The sequence below is a fragment of the Calliphora vicina genome, chromosome 3, assembly GCF_958450345.1.
Source record: "Calliphora vicina chromosome 3, idCalVici1.1, whole genome shotgun sequence".
Lineage (NCBI taxonomy): Eukaryota > Metazoa > Arthropoda > Insecta > Diptera > Calliphoridae > Calliphora > Calliphora vicina.
Window position 1 is genome coordinate 55,663,585 of NC_088782.1, and position 19,038 is coordinate 55,682,622.

At 29.7% G+C, this 19,038-nt stretch overlaps 2 protein-coding genes across 4 annotated transcripts in view; one reads left to right on the top strand and one right to left on the bottom strand.

The window, feature by feature from the left end:
* The window catches only part of Pura (Puratrophin-1-like), a 106,894-nt gene that overhangs the window by 19,377 nt on the left and 68,479 nt on the right, over positions 1–19,038 (bottom strand). The gene's annotated exons all lie outside the window — the stretch shown is intronic.
* LOC135956003 (huntingtin-interacting protein 1-like) lies at positions 12–4,457 on the top strand. Its single transcript, XM_065506461.1, has 3 exons — positions 12–152; positions 3,393–3,802; positions 3,933–4,457. The coding sequence occupies exons 1-3, from the start codon at positions 126–128 to the stop codon at positions 4,345–4,347; spliced, it is 852 nt and encodes a 283-aa protein (XP_065362533.1). The 5' UTR covers positions 12–125; the 3' UTR covers positions 4,348–4,457.

Below are 19,038 nucleotides of genomic sequence, written 5' to 3' on the forward strand. Positions count from 1 at the left end.
GAATTGCACATTTTAGTGTTATACAAAAATCTATCTAAATATTTTATTTATATTTTGCCTGTCCAACAATCAACACAAAAATAGCAAATAGTCTAGTGAATTATAAATCTTAAAATAATATAATAATGGATAAAAAACATAAGAAAGAATTGGTAATGTGTGTTAAATAAAAACCCAGGAGATACATTAATTTTAAATTGGAAGCAAGGTTGGCTACTGAATCGAAACGGTAAAAAAGTAACGTAACGCTAATTTGGATTATTTTGGGAACGGTAATTGCAGTTATTTCGTTAACGGTATTTTAGGGATAACGGTAGATTAGCGGTAACGTTAGCCAACCTTTACTGGAAGTGAATTTATTTGAAGTTGTACGAAACGGTGTTAAAACGGAGTGAGAAAAATTAAATTAATTGAGAACTACAGTATTAATTGTCATTTGTATATTGTTTTAATATTCTAGTATCTGTAGTAATGTGTGGTAGATAATAAATATAAAATATTTAATGCGTACATATCAATAAACAAGATAAATCAAATTCTTGGAATGTTTAATTGCAACATATTGAAATATTGATCGCAGACCCAAAAAAGTATTCGTATATTATGTGAGTTACAATACAATGGAAACCATTAAGGTTAAAAACATGACATTAATTAATCGACTCAGAAAGTGATCCTGAATAGCTTGGTATACTTTAAGGTGGGGTACCCTCCACTATGGTGGTGTAGGGTATAAATAGGGAAAAATCGCCTTTTTTAAATTTTATAAATTCAAAGGCATATAAATTTGGACTCAGTCATTATTTTAAAACAATTATTTTTTTATTTGGCATATACATTGGTTGTCCGTCCTTCTGTCCGTCCATGTAAACCTTGTAATCAAACTACAGGTCGCAATTTCAAAACATATAATTCGAAAAAATTTGGTACAAGCTCTTCTATTGACTCAAGGACGAAGCCTATTGAATTTGGTTAAAAACCGTCCATTATTTCTCTTAACCCCGATACGATTGCCCTATCTGAAAATATCTTAGCTATATAAATACCCAAACCAAATTCAGCAAAAATATGTTTTATATAAGCCGAATTCGCCTCACCTTCTGAATAGCTTTTACTTAAAAATCATTACAGTAAGGAAATTCTGGTCATTCCCCAAAATATGGCCAAAAAATTAGTTTTTCTCGAAAATCGCAAAATTTATATCGCAGGTACGGAAAAACTATAGGAGGTATTGACATACTTTTTTCATATTTTTATTCCCTATTATGTTGTCAAAAAATCCCCATGTGATGCTCAAAAAATTCTGAAATTTGTTTAACAAAATTTTTAAAAATTTGAAATTGGAGTTTTGAAACTGCCGTTAAAAAATTTAATTTTTTTGGTCATACCTGCGAATAGGTTAACGGTATCCTACGAGGACAAAAACTCATATACAAGTAAATATGGATATATTTTAAGTAGAAATAAGATTTTATTTTAATATTTCTCAAAATATGTTAATTTTGTTCATAAATTACTTGTTCTAGTGGCCTGAGACACGTTAATGGCCTGGCGATTTTTTAATAACTTTAACATTTTTTCACCAATTTTTATCTTTTATATCTTATTATAACGACAATTACGTACACATTTCGATTCTTTTAAATTAAATTGTAAAAGTCATTATTTAATGGCAAAATTTTTACAAAAACTGAAAAAATTGCATATTTTCCCCTTGTAAATGCACCTCAAAACTTCAGTGTCGTTGCGCCACCAGTTAACGTTATCCTATCATCCTAATATTTTACACAACGTGTTTCTACAATACATAGAACAATTCTAGAGGGGGGGGGGACGGTCAAAATTCGCCATTTTATTTTTTTGGAGCACTCTAATGATTCATACATCAATATGTCGGGAATTCTTCCGGCTCGGTTGCTATTTAAAATCGACAAAACAAATGGCTGAGATATAAGGAAAAAACCGGGAAAACCTAGATTTTTGATCTATATCTGGATTACTAAGTCATTAATCTAGACAATATGGATATCTAATGATATATATTTTAAAGTCCATTGCAACGATGTATATAAAGCTATAGTAAGTTGGACCTACAATGGGTTAAAATCGGGAAAAATATTTTTTAACTCGAATTTTTTTTTTCATAAAACATTTTTTTTTGTCATAGATTATTTTTCCAAAAAAAATTTAAAAATTTTCGAAAAAAACTTTTTTAAAAAACAACTCGAAAAGAAAAAAATTAAAAAAAAACTTTGTTATAACAAAATTTCGAAAAAAATTATAATTTTGTTTACTTAAAAGTATTTAAAAAAAAATTATTTTTAAGTATAATTTGGTGAAGGGTATCTAAGATTCGGCACAGCCGAATATATCTCTCTTACTTGTTTATGTAAAATTCAAGTTTAGGGAAATAATTATCAAATCGCAAAGTCGGTATCAAAAATGGACCAATATGTTCTTAATTATTTTATAAGGGTTCCGATGACCCCGCCCTGGTATGGATATTATAGGCAAAAAACTAAAACATCCCATTTTTGGGATTTTTCAAAACTTTTTTGGGAATTGCGGCGTTCTTGATAACAAATTTCAAAATTTGTATATATTTTCCCATTTTCAATATAAAAATCTATATAACTGTAAAATTTCATTAAAAACTAAATAAAAACTGACTTTAAATTTGAAAATTTGTATCTTCGCAACAACTCAATAAAAAGCATTTTTTGTGATATGTTTCAAAAAGTATATCATAAATTTTTAATTGTCAAAAGTTATATATATTTTTAAAAACTAGACAAAATCCCCTATCCATTGATATATAACATGTCTACCTTATACTTTTTAGGTGGCAAATTAATTAGGGAAAACTTAACATCTCGCAGAGAATTTACATAACCTAAATATATACCTAAAATAAATTAAAATACTCTGAGGTTAGGAAAAGTACTATCTGAATATTGTTTTGATACCGAAAAATTTTTCATTTTCCATCCCTGATATGGGCCAACTAAATAAATTTTGCCCATTTTTAATACTAAACATTTCTGATGTAGAGAAAACATTTTTAGTTGTTCAACATATTTTATTTATTTTTGGCATTATTATCTCTGCATCAAGAATCACGAGTTGTATGGATCTCTGATCCATATTTGTACAAAATTCATTCCCTGTTTTTCGTTTTCGCTAGGCATTTTCCTGCTTTCAACATATATATCGTATTTAAATCGAATGTACATTTCTAGATCTACTACTGTTATGTATTATTGACAAATATATAATTTTTACTTCTCAAAATAATCTAAATTACTTTTTGGAATCTGTAGCCAATTTTGTAAAAAATTTAAATAAATTCATGTATGTATAAAATGTATAATAATGTATTTTTTTAAATACAGGAAAAATCACTGCAAAAATGTTTGCGTCCCCAGGAGAAACCATATAAATTAGAACATGCAGTTAATGTTGTTCTCAAGGTTTACGATCTACAAAGCTGTGAAACCATCTGGACATTTCCAGCAGTACGAAACCTTCAATTGAATAGTTTTACAACATGGAAATTTTGCTGTTTAATGCATAAAATATTACATGAAGGACATCCGAATGCTTTAAGAGATTCAATGAAATATGGCAAAACGTTAGTACACTGTGCCCAATATTGGGCTGGACTGAATGATCACATGAGCTCATGCATTGCATGGTATTGTAAAGTTTTGCACAAAAAACTTTTATTTCATCAAACTTATGTAAACTTTAAAGGCAATTTGCAGTTGGATTATGATGAACCCCTAGGGGATATCAATATTTGGTAAATATATACAATAAATATTTAATAAATAAGTTTATATATGTATAAATGTACTTAAAATATATATTTATTTATTAACTATAACTCTAACAATACATTTTTGTGTTGTATTGTTTTTCGTTTAACAAAGTTTTCAACTTTGTATAGATTTGTTCGATTACCTAGAGGATTTACTACATTTGCAGCATGTCATATTTACCAACATAGAGCAACGTCAAATCTCAGCTGCCTCTAAACAAGGCATGTGCCGTTTGGCATCTCTTGTCACCATAATTGCCGAATGTAATTTACTATATCAGCATTCTATTACTGTTTTACGTTTACTGCATTTACAATTATCCCCAGATGATATTTCCGGCTTGCGCGATCGTTTCAATGGGATCTTTGTAGAATTGAAATTGTTTTATGAGCATGTGCGCTGTCAGCAATGGCCATACGATTATTTTTTGGCAATACCAGAATTGCCAATGATGCAACCGAATTTGTATACATTTTCAGAAAATCAACAAGAACCAAGTGCACCAATGATAAATGATTTGGTATAACAACTATATTTAAGATAAGCTATTTTAGTTATAAATTTAGTATAAGATGATCAATGCATTTGTTGTAATGTTGTGTAGTCACATTTAAGTTTGGATAAGAAAGTTGTGATAAATTTACACTAAAATAATTGATACAAGATTGTTATTAAATAATTCATTTCTTGATGTTCTCTATTAATTTAAGGATTTCGTGGTAAATTTAAATTTAGTATTAACAGTTTGTCATTAATCTCAGTTTTATTTATAGACATCATATACATCGGCTTCAATGCCCTTAGTTTTCTGGTATTTTAGCTCAAGTTACCAGCTATGGTCGATTTTTTTAAGCAAATTAATTTTTAATTTAAATTATAAGGTATTAATAAAAATTGTTGGTATACATAATACAGAAAAAACTATTTCAGATATTGAACTGATTTCAATTATTTGATTAAACTGGTCAACAATTAATGAAAAAACAAGTAAGAGAGCTATATTCGGCTGTGCCGAATCTTATATACCCTTCACCAAATTATACATCAAAATAAAAATTTTAAATCTTTTTAGGTAAACAAAATTTATTTTTTTTTCAGCTGTTTTTTTCATTTTTTGAAAATAAAAAAAAATTTCGAATATTTTTTTAAATTAAATTTTTTTGTTTTTTCAATTATATCTCAGCCATTTGTGGACTTATTTTCTCGATTTTAAATAGCAACCGAGCCGGAAGAATTCCGGAGATATTGATGTATGAATCGTATATGTAAGTGGTTTCGGGGTTTCGGAAAGTTAATTTCAACAGACAGACAGAAAGACAAACAGACATACAGACAAACAGACAGGCGGACATGGCTTAATCGACTCTGCTATCTATAAGGATCCAGAATATACATACTAGGGTGATCGGCCCGGTTTTAGCCGGTTTTATTGCAAAGGTCGGTTTCGGTTTTTTTGAAAAGCTCATATTTCGAATATCGAAGAAACCTGGTTTTTCTTCTCGAATAGCCGGTTTTTCTAAAAGTGTGTTAAAAAATATTCAAAATCCAAAAAATAAAACAAATACTTCGACTATTTTAGAAGACCTTTTATATTTAGAAAATCTTACAAGTGATCTGGAAAGCCTGAAAACATTCTCAATGCTTTGTTTTCTATACGTCCTACAAATACACCAAGTAAAAGATAATTTTCAATGTCTAGTTTTATAAAAACAAAAAAAAAAAAATCGATATACTCCGAAGCATTTAAACAGTGTTTTACTTATTCTTAAGAGATTATTTTACCTTCATAAGGTCTTCAAATTTACTGACGTTAACGATCTTTGGGTCAAATTTGACCCAAATAGAAAATAGATTTATTTTAAAAAAAACCTAACGTAGGTTGACATTTGAAATTAAATTAAAGTTATAAAATATCAAAAATATCAACCACTAATTTTTAGAAAAAATTTAATTTTAATTTTAAAATGGGTACAATTTTACCCCAAGACCTTATGAAGGATAAGAAAAACAGTAGTTCAGCAAGTATGATGAAAAGAGACAGATATATATTAGAGCTACCAAAGATATATTGTAGTGCTACCAAGCTCTGAAAAAATGTAACTTAATTGTACGTAACAAAAGATCTTAAGTCCAAACAAGTTTATAGATATTTTTTTTGTCAATTTGTTTTTCTAAAAATGTAACATAGTTATTGACATTTGAAATGAAATAAAATTTATAAAATATCAAATATATCAACCATTCACTTTTACAAAAAGAAGAATCGATCACTCTAATACATACAAGGTGGCGCAAAAGTAATCCTCCTATCAGAAAATGCTATAAATTTGCGATTGGCCCCTAATGTCAGTTCTGTTTTGACATTTGTGGAGTAAACACATGCGAAATCAACGTTAATAAACAATGTTACGCTACACTGCTCCACTACACAAATGTCAAAACAGAACTGACATTAGGGGCCAATCGCAAATTTATAGCATTTTCTGATAGGAGGATTACTTTTGCGCCACCTTGTACATATGTATATGGGGGATTTCATGTCAAGTGAACCAATTTTTAAAATCGATGTCTTCCGATCGGAATGAAATTTGCACCAGGGTTAGACCTATTGGATAGTAATTCAGACAAAATTTTTTCGAAAAAAAATATTTAAAAAAAAAAAAAAATTTTTAATATTTTTTTTCCGTGCCCTTTTTTAAAAGAAAGCTTAGATATTTTCCTTGAAGACCTATTTGGTCGCTTAGTGGGATGAGAGTTGTTTAAATTATTTCAAAATGGGCCCTTTTTTCCTAAAAGAGGGCTTAGGTCGTTTCCTTGAAGACCTTTTTAGTCGCTTAGTGGGATGCGAGTGGGATATCTATCAAAATAAATATTTACTAACTCAAGACATACAACAATTTATGAAATTTTTTGCAAAATCTATTTTTTTTCCAAAATGGGCCCTTTTTTTAATTTTTTTCTCTCAAAAGAAAGCTATATATTAGGTCTTTATGAGCTTTTTGGTCTCGTAGTGGGATTCGAGTGGGATATATGTATATCATTTTGAAAAAAAAGTCAAAAAAGTTTTTGATTTCGGAAAAATTTTTTATTTTTTTTAAATAATTTTTTTCGAAAGATTGAAGAAATACATAGCTATCTAAACTATGTGGGACACATTTTGCTAAGAACAAAAGATCAAAATAAGAAACTTTGCCCACGGGACCATACCTATAAAATTAATTCTGATGTTCCTTATTTTGACCCAAAGGTCAAATTTTGAAAAATCGCACTTTGATCCATTTAAAGTGCGCCAATCGATTCTAAATGTATCAACATTTTTGTCATTTTACATGACGTATGTATTGTGTATAAATTTTGTTTGATAAATATAAATGTGATGTAGGTAATAAATAATATTAATCATGCGTCTATGAGAATCAGCATAGCTTTATTTTTAAGATTTAGTTTAAACTTTAAACCACCATAACTTTTGCACGCAATCAGCGAAATGATCAGAGTATGAAAACAAACAAAACATTTCGCAAACGTTTGCAAAATGTACAAAATAAATCAAAATGTTTATATTGTATTGTACATGAGCAAAAACAAAACAAAAACTTTTCAAGTGACAAAGAGAGAAAACAAAACGATTGGCTTTTTACTCATCTGCATTATTTAATTTACCGTTACAATCGTACATTTGAGTACAAAACAGATAGAGAAATGTATTTTTTATTCGTTTTGTTTTTTTTTGTACTGTGTTTGTTAAACGTTTTTTATCAGAATGTTTCAATATTGTTCTTACTCTTTTCTTTTCTAGCTGCGTACGTTTATAATATAAACGTATAATATAAACTTTATATTAATCACGAGCAAAAACAATACAAAACAAAATGGCACAATCATTCTCATTGTTTATGTTTGGTTTTTGTTTTACTCACTGAAAAGAACAAAACAAAACGAAACTCTGGTTACAATCGTACATTTGAGTACAAAACAGATAGAGAAACGTATTTTTTATTCGGTTTGTTTTTGTTTTTGTACTGTGTTCTCTATTATAATGAGTAAAACAATTACCAAACGTTTGTTAAACGTTTTTTATCATAATGTTTCAATATTGTTCTTACTCTTTTCTTTTCTAGCTGTGTGGGACAATCATTGTATGTGTTTGGTTTTTGTTTTCCTCACTGAAAAGAACAAAACGATAGCAAACGTTTCGATTTGTTTATTTCCGTACTCTGGAAATGATTAACACGAATAGTTTAAGTGCGTTTAAGTAGCGGAGTATTCAACAAGCACAAAATTGTGTTTGTGTCATAATAAACAAATTTAAAAATATATTCTTAGTCAAATTCTCCAAATTTTTTGAAATTTGATCTTTGGGTCAAAATCAGAATTCATTTTACAGGTATGGTTCCTTGGGCAAAGTTTCTTATTTTGATCTCTAGCATACTATTTTCCTTGTCACTTGGGTGATTTTATTGTCGGACAATGAGATGGTAGTAGTTTTTTTCGGATGAACATGATATCAATTTTGAAGTGTTAACGACGCCTTAAATTTTTTCATAAGATAGCTTAAGCGACTTAATAAGACCCCATGACTTTTCGAAAGAGAGATCTGAGCTGCTAGCATCTAGTCTGAAAGAAAGAAATAATTTAACTCAAGGTACCAAAGTCATATTTTATGGTGGAAGAGAAAATAAACTTCTTCTTCCATATTTAGCTCATAAAATGATTTAACGAAAATGGCTACGAAGCTTTTGACTAGGGATTGTTTATGGATAGCGAAGTTTAAAACGTATTGGATGTATGTATGAACGTGTGCCATCGAGAGATAGTGCCCAGACCAGCCAAAAAAGTTTGAAGACCAAGAATTGAAGGCATTACTCCTTGCAAAATCACTGGGAGTTACTCAGTCAGAAATTTCAAAACGTTTACAAGCAGCAGGATGCATATAAAAGCATGGTAATTGGGCAGACAATGCTGGGCCATTACATATTAAAATCTATTTAGACAGAAGTGGTTGGGAATTTTTGCCTCATCCTCATCTTATAGTCCAGATCTTGCCCAGTCCGACTACTATTTGTTTCGATCGATGCATAACGCTCTCTCTGGGATACGCTTCAGAACAGAGTATCCGAAATCGTTCTTGGCCTCAAAAGTTCAGCATTTCTTTTGGCTCGAATACATATGCATGTTGCCAGAAAGATGGTAAAAGGTCATAGCTAACAATGGCCAATATTTTGAATACATTTATATTAAACAAATGTTTCAAAATAAAAGATAAAAATTTAAAAAATCACGGATTTTCAAACACCCATTCAATTAATTTAAAAGTCAATTTCAAGGTCGTTATTGCTGTTAAATATAACTATTTAATTTATTATTTCGCTATACAAATATAATTTAAGAGGCAGTGATGGGAGAACAATGTGGGAAATATGTGGAATATATGCCCCTAGTTTTGAGATTCCTTAACGAAAATGACCCAAAACACACCTCTAGGTTATAGTCCAATAATGTGGGATGCCCAATCGCTATGGGAAATTGTAAATCGCAACACCCGGACTCAAAATTAGATCACGAAGGAAGCTTTATCAGAGGTGATTGATTTTTTAATTGGTTCAATACATAGTCGCTTTGAGGCAGTAATAAAAAACAAGGAATATCCAAAAAAAAAAAAATTAGTCACTAAAAGGCTAGACAATTTTTGAAAAATGATAACTAAGTTTAAATTTTTTTGTCAATAACATTATAATGAATAATTTTTAGTGCGTTTTGTTAGTTAGTTTGTACTGTCAATATTGATTTTCTTTTTTCAGAAATGAAAACGCCATGAAATGACCTATTTACTATAAAAACAATTTAAAGTTTGCCCCATTGTGCGTTATAAAACAATTATGGTACAATTAATAATCATGTTAGATTTTCCTTTTACATTTTTCCTTGACAAAAATTGCTACTGACAAACAATTTAATAGAAAGTGTAAGTTTCACACAACATTGATGGATAACAAATTAAAACAATACTAAAGCTACTTTTATTGTTTAAAATTCTTAAAATGTTTTTACAAAACAATAAGCAAAAGAAAAGCAATAAAAGTGTGTATAACAATGAAATATTTTAATTATAAGTAGAAAATTTATTACTCTTAATCATCTGCAACACAAGAAAAAAAAAAGAAGACATGCTCAACTTTAGATATTTTGCAATTATCTTTAGACTACAACTAGCTGGCATTGTTTTCCGTCCATACATAAGTACGATTTCTTGAGCACAGATTTAGCAGAAGAAGGTTGCATAAATGTAAAAAAAAGTTAGTAGGTAAGTGAGTGAGTCTGTTGGTAAGCACGTGACAATATGGTCAGAGAAAGATGCAAGAAAGAAGCAAAAAATTGAAAATAACATGGAGCTCTAGCTTGTTACTATAACCAACAAACAATACTGGTCGTGCTTGCAACAAGTTGCAATAGAAATAATTGAGCAAAACATTTCATTCATTAAAATTGTAACGACTTGTTTGTTTATTTATTGTAAATTTGCTCGCATGCGCAAATGTTGCTGTTAAAAAAAAGAAAATACACAAACAAAATTGTATGATAAAATTGCTGCAGCCAGCCGACCAATATATGAGCTGGTTGCCAATAAACAAACAAAGAAATTACGAGCAGCAGTACAAGAAAAAAAACAACAACAACAAAAACATAAAATAAAGGTGCAACCATAATGGCTTTATCCAATTGATCACATCTCATCATTATCATCATCCATCCGTATGATCTTACCAATCGAATGGTATGTAGAAATAAAATATACAAATACTGGCAGCATATTTGTAGATACAGGGAATATGTGCAGTAGGATGGCCACATTTGTATGGAGGCGAACAAAAGTTGTCGATGTTCCCTACTAAATTCCTGGTTGTGAATTGTATTACGATGTTATTTATAAAGAAATTTCGTTCAAAAGCTAGAAGCTGGTGGGCATTCAATTGATACCAAATTGTTTCGTTTGAAACAAATATCGGCAAATTCCCATACTGCAATTAGGATAACTGAAATAAAAATGGTTGATCTTCCCAAATTATATAAATTCGTGAGAAGCGTATATACAGTGGTGGCCAGGAATTTAAGACAAAAATTGTTTGCTAAATTCCACGTGATTGTCAATTATTTTTTCAAATATTTCCACAAATATGTATGCATGAGGACTGTTTTAACACACAAGTGTGTTTTATTCGACTGTGTCAATTCATACATATTCACCACGAACACATACAATTTTTCTACAACTTGACCAAAAAAATTTTTTTTTAAATAAACATATTTTCTCACATTTATATCATTATATTTTTATTATTATAAAATATTCGGACCAAATTTCGTATTTTTAGTTCCATTAGTTTCGGTCATATCATGTTATTAACAGCGGATATTCGCTGAGGTGGTATTTTCACATATCTTTGTCCATATATGTTTTACCGATTTTTCCAAACATTTTTCTGAAACTAGAAACATTAATAATTAATTTCATACCCTTAGATATCCTTTTATTTTGGCTCTATCGCACTTAAAATTCAGTTGATGAAAAAAATTCAAGTATTTGTCTTAAATTGGTGGCCACCACTGTATAAATTTGTCATTCCGTTTGTAATTTCTACATTTTTCATTTCCGACCCTATAAAGTATATATTCTGGATCCTTATAGATAGCAGAGTCATTAAGCCATGTCCGTCTGTCCGTCTGTCTGTTGAAATCAATTTTCTGAAGACCCCAGATATCTTCGGGATCCAAATCTATCAATAATTCTCTCAGACATGCTTTCGAGAAGTTTGCTATTTAAAATCAGCAAAATCAGTCCACAAATGGCTGAGATATGGGAAAAAAACCAGGACAACCTCGATTTTTGACATATATATGGATTACTAAGTCGGTAATATAGACAATATGGATATCTAATGATAGATATTTCAAAGACCTTTGCAGTGACGTATATAAAAAAATAGTAAGTTGGACCTACAATGGGTCAAAATCGGAAAAAAAATGTTCAACCCGATTTTTTTTTTCACCAAAAGTTTTTTTCGCTAAATATTAAAAAAAAATTTTAAATTTAGAAAATTTTTTTTTTTAAATTTAAAAAACAATTCGAATATTTTTTTTTCCACAAAATAAAAAAACTGCAAAAAAAAAATTTTGTTTACCTAAAAATATTTGAAATTTGTATTTTGAAGTATAATTTGGTGAAGGGTATATAAGATTCGGCACAGCCGAATATAGCTCTCTTACTTGTTAACATTAGTCGTTGATAATCTGGATCAAATTAAAAAAGGTCTAGGTTTGAAATTTTAAAAATCATTAATAATTGTTATCAATTATAATTGATCGAATTACATAATAATAATTCGATCAATTATAATTGATAACAATTATTAATGATTTTTAAAATTTCAAAATTATTTTCAGTTTCTCAATATAATTTAATAACGCATGGCAACCTTTGTTTAAAATATTTAACTGGCAACCTGTTAAGTACATGTTATTCGTTATTATTTAAGTTGAACAAACAAGTGCTTGTACTAACTTGTTCGTACAGGTTCAGCCCAATTTTTTGTTGTTGTTCATATCATCGTTATTGTTGCAGTAAGTGATAGTGATTATTATCAATTCAATTGGTAGCGTCAGGTAAATTTAATTGGTCTCACCATTTATGTGTTATTTTTAATGTTTCTTTTTGTACAGACAAGTACTACGAGAGAAGGTTACTTCATCTATCTATCTATTTAATTTTTAGACAAACTGTTAACGAATACTCACAATACAGCAAGTAACAGCTAAATGTAAAGTGGATGAAAACTATCAGCTCTTTTGGAAAACTGTCACTATAGTTTTGATACTAAAGAGAGCAAAGTCTACTTAGGACGTTGTTAATGTTTATTTTTTATACCCTTCACCATGAGTGGCAAGGGTATATATAAGTTTGTCATTCCGATTGTAATTTCTACATTTTTCAATTTGTTACCCAATAAAGTATACATAAATATTCTGAATAATTATCGATATAACAATGTCCATCTTCCGGTCTATATGTTGAAATCAACTTTTCGTAGCCCCCAAATAAATTACATACGAGATTCATACATCGATATATCGCTATACACCCGGTTCGGCTGCTATTTAAAATCGAAAAAATCGGCCCACATATGGCCTGTTAATAATCTATATCTGGAGTACTTGGCAATTAATGTAGGAAATATGGATATCTAAATAGATATAAATTATAGATTCAAAGACATTTCCAACGTCGTATATAACGTCATAGTATTTCAGAGCTACAATGGTTTAAAATCGGGAAAAATATTTTTTTACCAAAACATTTTCTTTCACTAATAAAATTCGACATACATTATTTATACTATATCTGCTATAGTCACGGTTCGGTTGCTATTTAAAATCAAGAAAAGCCGCCCACTAAAGGTTTAGACCCAGGAAAAATTTTGTGAATTTTTGTAATGACCACTAGTTATTTCATGCATTCTTTTGTAAGGAGTGGTGGTTACCCAGCACATTATTTTATTTACTAGAATAAGTACTTATTTTTATGCAGGCTGGTAATGAACTTTTGCATTTAGCACAGCTATCTAGTGTGTTTGACTGGAAAACGGGAGGTTAGTGGTTCGCCACCTGTCAAAGCCATTAATTTTTTTGTTCATATCATATTCATTTATATGTTGATGTTAAAACTATTGTTAACTTACAATAAAATAACTCGTACATGGAGCAGTGAGTTAGCAGCTTGACTATCAAACACAAGCAAATAATGTGACTGTTCGATTCCCACACAAGGCAATATTTTTTGTGTTTTTTTTTTTAGCTACATATTCTTGTTGTGAATTTACTACTTATTTCTCAACTGATTGTAAGTACATTTGTAAGCTTGACCCCTGAATTTTTTAAAAATCTCGAACAACGGTAAGTAGTGTTTCAGTCAAATAATAAGTAGTTATCGCTTTGCTCCAATTATACTTGCTGGCTTACTAGGTAAGCAAAGTTTTTGCTGGGGATATAAGGAAAACATCTGGACCACCTTGATTTTTTACCTATTTTTTTCTATATCTGGATTATTAGGTCATTAATATAGACAATATGGATATCTAATGATACATATTTCAATGACCTAGTAATCCGGACCTACAATGGTTCAAAATCGAGAAAAATATTTTTTAACCAGAGTTTTTAATCTTTAATAAATTTTTTTTAGCTAAAATTAAGACAAAAAATAAACAAAAATATTTTTAATCTTTATTTTAACTTAAGTACTTCGGCTTTGAATTCCGAGAATACAAAAATGTTGTATATATATAAAAGTAGCATTGCTAAAAAGTTTAATAGAAGCCAAAAAAAAGTTGGTTTAACATTTTTAAAATAATGCAGATATGTATGGAAATGATTAAACTGGTGTTGAAAAAAATTTATACGGAAAGATACCGTTAATAAATCCACCATAATTTTAAGATACAGCCAGCATTCTATGTCTTATTTATTTTTATTTTTATTTTTTTTAATTTTGCGAATACTTAAACAATTATATTCAAACTCTACAGATCCCCTCAACTTAAAACGGAGCTTAGAAAATGTTGCAAACGCCAGTATGCTTCTACACAAACGCAAAACTGACTCAATTAATAAATAGTATCTGGAGAACTTAGATGTCACCCAGTATTCAAATTACTCTCTATGGCGAGCTACAAAAAAAATTAAAAAGACCTGTTATGAGCAGACCTCCTCTACGTAATTCTAGTGGAGGCTGGGCGAGAAACGATACTGAAAAAGGAAACGTGTTTGTTAGTCATCTAAAGAATGTATTTTCCCCAAACGAGTCAAACGACATAATAGAGTTACCACCTACTTTACCCCATATTACTGCAGCTGAACCACTTCGTTTTGAGATTTCAGAGATTGACAAGGCTATTGTTGATTTAAACTCCAAAAAATCACCTGGTATTGATAAAATCAGTAACAAGATGCTCCTCGAGCTACCCCAAATTGCATTAAGAATAATCCTATTTATTTTTAATGCTATATTACGCCTTAAATATTACCCACCAGAATGGAAGGTTTCTTTAGTTACAATGATACCTAAGCCGGGAAAAGATCACAGTAAAGTAGAATCATATAGACCCATTAGCCTATTGTTAAAGCCGATAGTGAATCATTTTGATTATATTCCAACTCATCAATTCGGATTTCGAGAAAAACATAACACCATAGAGCAAACTCACAGGTTTGAAGAAAAAAATATTGTTCTGCACTCTTTATCGACGTTTCGCAAGCCTTCGACAAAGTATGGCATGAAGGATTATCGATAAAAATAAAACAATATTTACCAGTGAAGACACATAAGCTTCTAGAAAGTTATTTAAGTTATCGAAAGTTCGTTCTTAAAGAGGGAGACTTCATAATTCATTCACTGTAGCCTATTGAAGCAGGCGTAACCCAATGAAGTATACTGGGTACCTTCCTATATTTGCTATATACTTGTGATATGCCTACAAACAGTCGAACCCACATATCAACTTTTGCTGGTGACACAGCTATACTAGCCATTCATGAAAACCCCCAAGAAGCATCTGTACTTCTTACAAGACCATATACTCGACATAGAAAGGTGGTTAAAACAATGGAGAATAAAAGTAAACGAGCAAAAATGTATACATCTCACTTTCACATTGCGTAGAGAATCGCGCCCTCCAATCCTAATAAATAATCATATAATACCTGAAGTTAAATATCTAGGTCTACATCTAGACCGACGTCTTACCTGGAAAAAGCATATAGATACGAAATTGACTCAAATGAAGTTAAAATTACTACAAATTTACTGGCTAATTGGTAAAAACTCGAGATTGAGTTTAGATTGCAAACTTTTGCTGTACAGCTCAATAATAAAACCCATATGGTGCTATGGAATTTAATTATGGGGCACCGCCTCAGCTTCTAATATTGAAAAAATTCAAAGATTCCAAAATAAAATATTACGAATGATAACAGCAGCGCCTTGGTATGTGAGAAATATTAACATTCATAAGGACCTAGGTGTCTCCCTGGTGAAAAATGAAATAAAAAAACAAGCGAAGTCATATTTGGAAAAGTTAGAAGTTCACTCTAACCCACTTGCACGAACATTAATGAGAAGTAATGGCTAGATCCGACTAAGAAGAAGGAATCCAACAGACCTGCGCTGATGATAGGATCTATAAATTAAACATAATTTATCGTCGAACTGTGGTGGGACGTAAATAAAAATTAATATTTAGATTTAAGATTTGAACAAATTATTGACAGTTCACATTATTTTGTGAATATACAATAAATAAACTATAAAAAAAATTGTGTTAAAAAAAGTGAAAGAATCAATCTTGTTCCTCACACTGTTTCCAAAATATCGCTTTGAAACTTTGAAAGCTTCTCCTGAAAAACACTCTTTCCTATTCATCTGCTTTCATATGAATTTGTAAACTCAAAAATAAGGGCAATATTATTTAAAATAATATCAAGGTTTTATAAAACCAAATAACAACGAACATTCTACTTTTCAGTAGACCTAGAAAAAATATTTTATTTTTCATATGAAAGTTATGTACATATAGAATTATACATAGAGACGAGACACTCCAAATTCTCAAACAAAAATACAACAAATCATATGTCTGATACAACAACAAAATACATTGACTATGTATGTATTTTGTTGTTGCAAGAGTTAGGTTTTTGACAACAGAATTAGGTTTTTGACAAATATGTCTCGCCTCAATGTTACCCTATGTGTATGTATGTAAAAATCACGTTTGAACCAATTTTGAATTAAACATTATACTGAAACAATTTTAAAATAAATTTTTCGATATATTTGTAGTGGCATACCATCTTCAACCATCTATCTATGCACTACATCAGCTAAAATTATGGATGCCGACATGATTATGAAGAATTTTTACAACTAAATATCAGCGTATGTCTAATTTATTTTTTAAAACAAATTAAAGTTAATGTTATTTGTTTGATGGTTTTAGTATTTTTTAATAACAACAATTAGTTGTTGTTGGAATATATTTATAAAAAATTACTGTTTTTGAAGAAAAATTTATTTATAAATAAACTAGCTTCGCCCGGTAGCTATTTACTAATGTTAGTTCTTCAAGTTTCTCCCAAAAATATCTCTTATTAAGAAAAATGATTATTAAAAATTAAAATTTCCGAATTTTTTAATTTTTTTTCATACAATCGAATACAAAAAAATCAGCCAAATCGCTCCAGCCGTTCACACGTGATGCCATTACATTCATGGACCATTTCATTTGTATATATATAGAAAATTTCTTTGAGCTCGAGGTCTGTTTCATGTATTATTATACTCAGAGAAAACATATTCGTAATAGCAACCGAATTTGTTGCCAATCGAATGATTCGGTTGCATACATAGAATTTTTCGGTTCTAGCAACAGAAAATGAGTGAACAAAGAAGAATTTCGGTTTAAGCAACCAAACTTTTGTTAAAATTTTGTAGCCACAACTGTAAAATTCGGTTACTAAGGCAACAAATTCGGTTGCTATGAAACTGTCTTCTCTGTGTATGTATATTCTTACTAAAATCTTTCTATATTTCGACATTCTTTGGATATCATCTTCAGGAATACCGAGTCACAACAACACACAATTGCCCAATTCACAATTGGGGTCGTAGCGTTGTATGGTTGTATCGTTGTATATCGTAATTTTTTATTAATGTGTTTTTGTTTCGAAAAATTAGTTTGAAAAATATTTATGACATACAACGCTAAGACATGAATTGTGCAAATAAGTTATATGTACGTCCGTTATTACAGTTTCTTAATTTTTTTATTTAAAAAATAAATCTGGCTGACCCGATTAACATGAAATTTTACATAGGCGGAGCAGATGAATGAATATTCAAGTTCAGGAGCAGCTAAATATGCAGAATTTCTTAAATATTGTATACAATTTTTCTTCGTATTCCTCAAAAATTTACTTCTTTGTTTAGAAAATGTTCTTTACGATCACACACAAAATTGTAGATCAATATGTTGTACGAGACAAAAATATTCCCTTGCAAGCGCTTGATCATATCCGGTTTATCAACATAGACCTGGGAATTTACATATCTCCAGGGTAAATAATCTAATGGTCTGAAGGAGTTGTTAAGTTAATAGGTTCATTTCTTGAAATTATTCGTTTGCTAAATTTTTCTCTCAGTAAATTGATTGTATTGCGGGCTGTGTGGCATGTGGCACCATGCTGCTGAAACCATATCGAGCCCTTAGCGCCAAATTATCGTAAGCGACAAAACACAAATTTTACAGGAGAAGGTTTTTTTCGATTATTTTGAAATATATTATAATTTCGTTCAAGCTATTTGTCTATTTTTCAAAAATATTTATAACTTTTGACAATTAAAAATTCATGGAATATTTTATTGAAAAATATGACAAAAAATATTTTTTATTGAATTTTTGCAGAGATACAAATTTTTCGAATTAAAATAAAATATTTATTTATGAATAGTTTTTAATGAAATTTCACAGTTATGTAAAATTTTGTATTTAAAATGGAAAAATAAAAACGAATTTTGAAATTTATTATCAGCAATATCGCAATTCCCAAAAAAATTTTGAAAAATCCCAAAAATGGAAATTTTTAGTTTTTTGGCTATAATATCCATACCAGGGTCGGAGTTATCGGAATCCTTTACAAAATAATTAAAAGCATATTGGGCCATCTAAAATCGGTTATTATATTTTGATATCGAATATGCGATTTGAGAATTTTTGCCCTAAAGTTTAATTTTACATAAAAAATAGGTGTTTTTTTGAATGGACCTGGTCCCCTCGGTAACAAAAATTTTTAATTTTTTTTTCATTTAAAATATTTTATGAAAACTTAGCTTTCAGAAAGTATAAATTTCTCATACATCCTCTTAAAATTTTTTTGCGATAACTTAATAAGGAAAAAAGTTCTTTTTTCCCAACAAATTAACGAAAAATCGGCTTTTCAAATTTTTTTAAATTCAAATGCATATAACTTTGGACTTAGTCATTATTTTTAAACAGTTCTTTTCTTATTTGACACATACGTATGTTGTCCAATGAAGGTAAACTGGAGAAAATCGGAAAATATTTGGATATGCTGTTATCAAAAAACTGGAGTAGGTTGGGTAAAAATG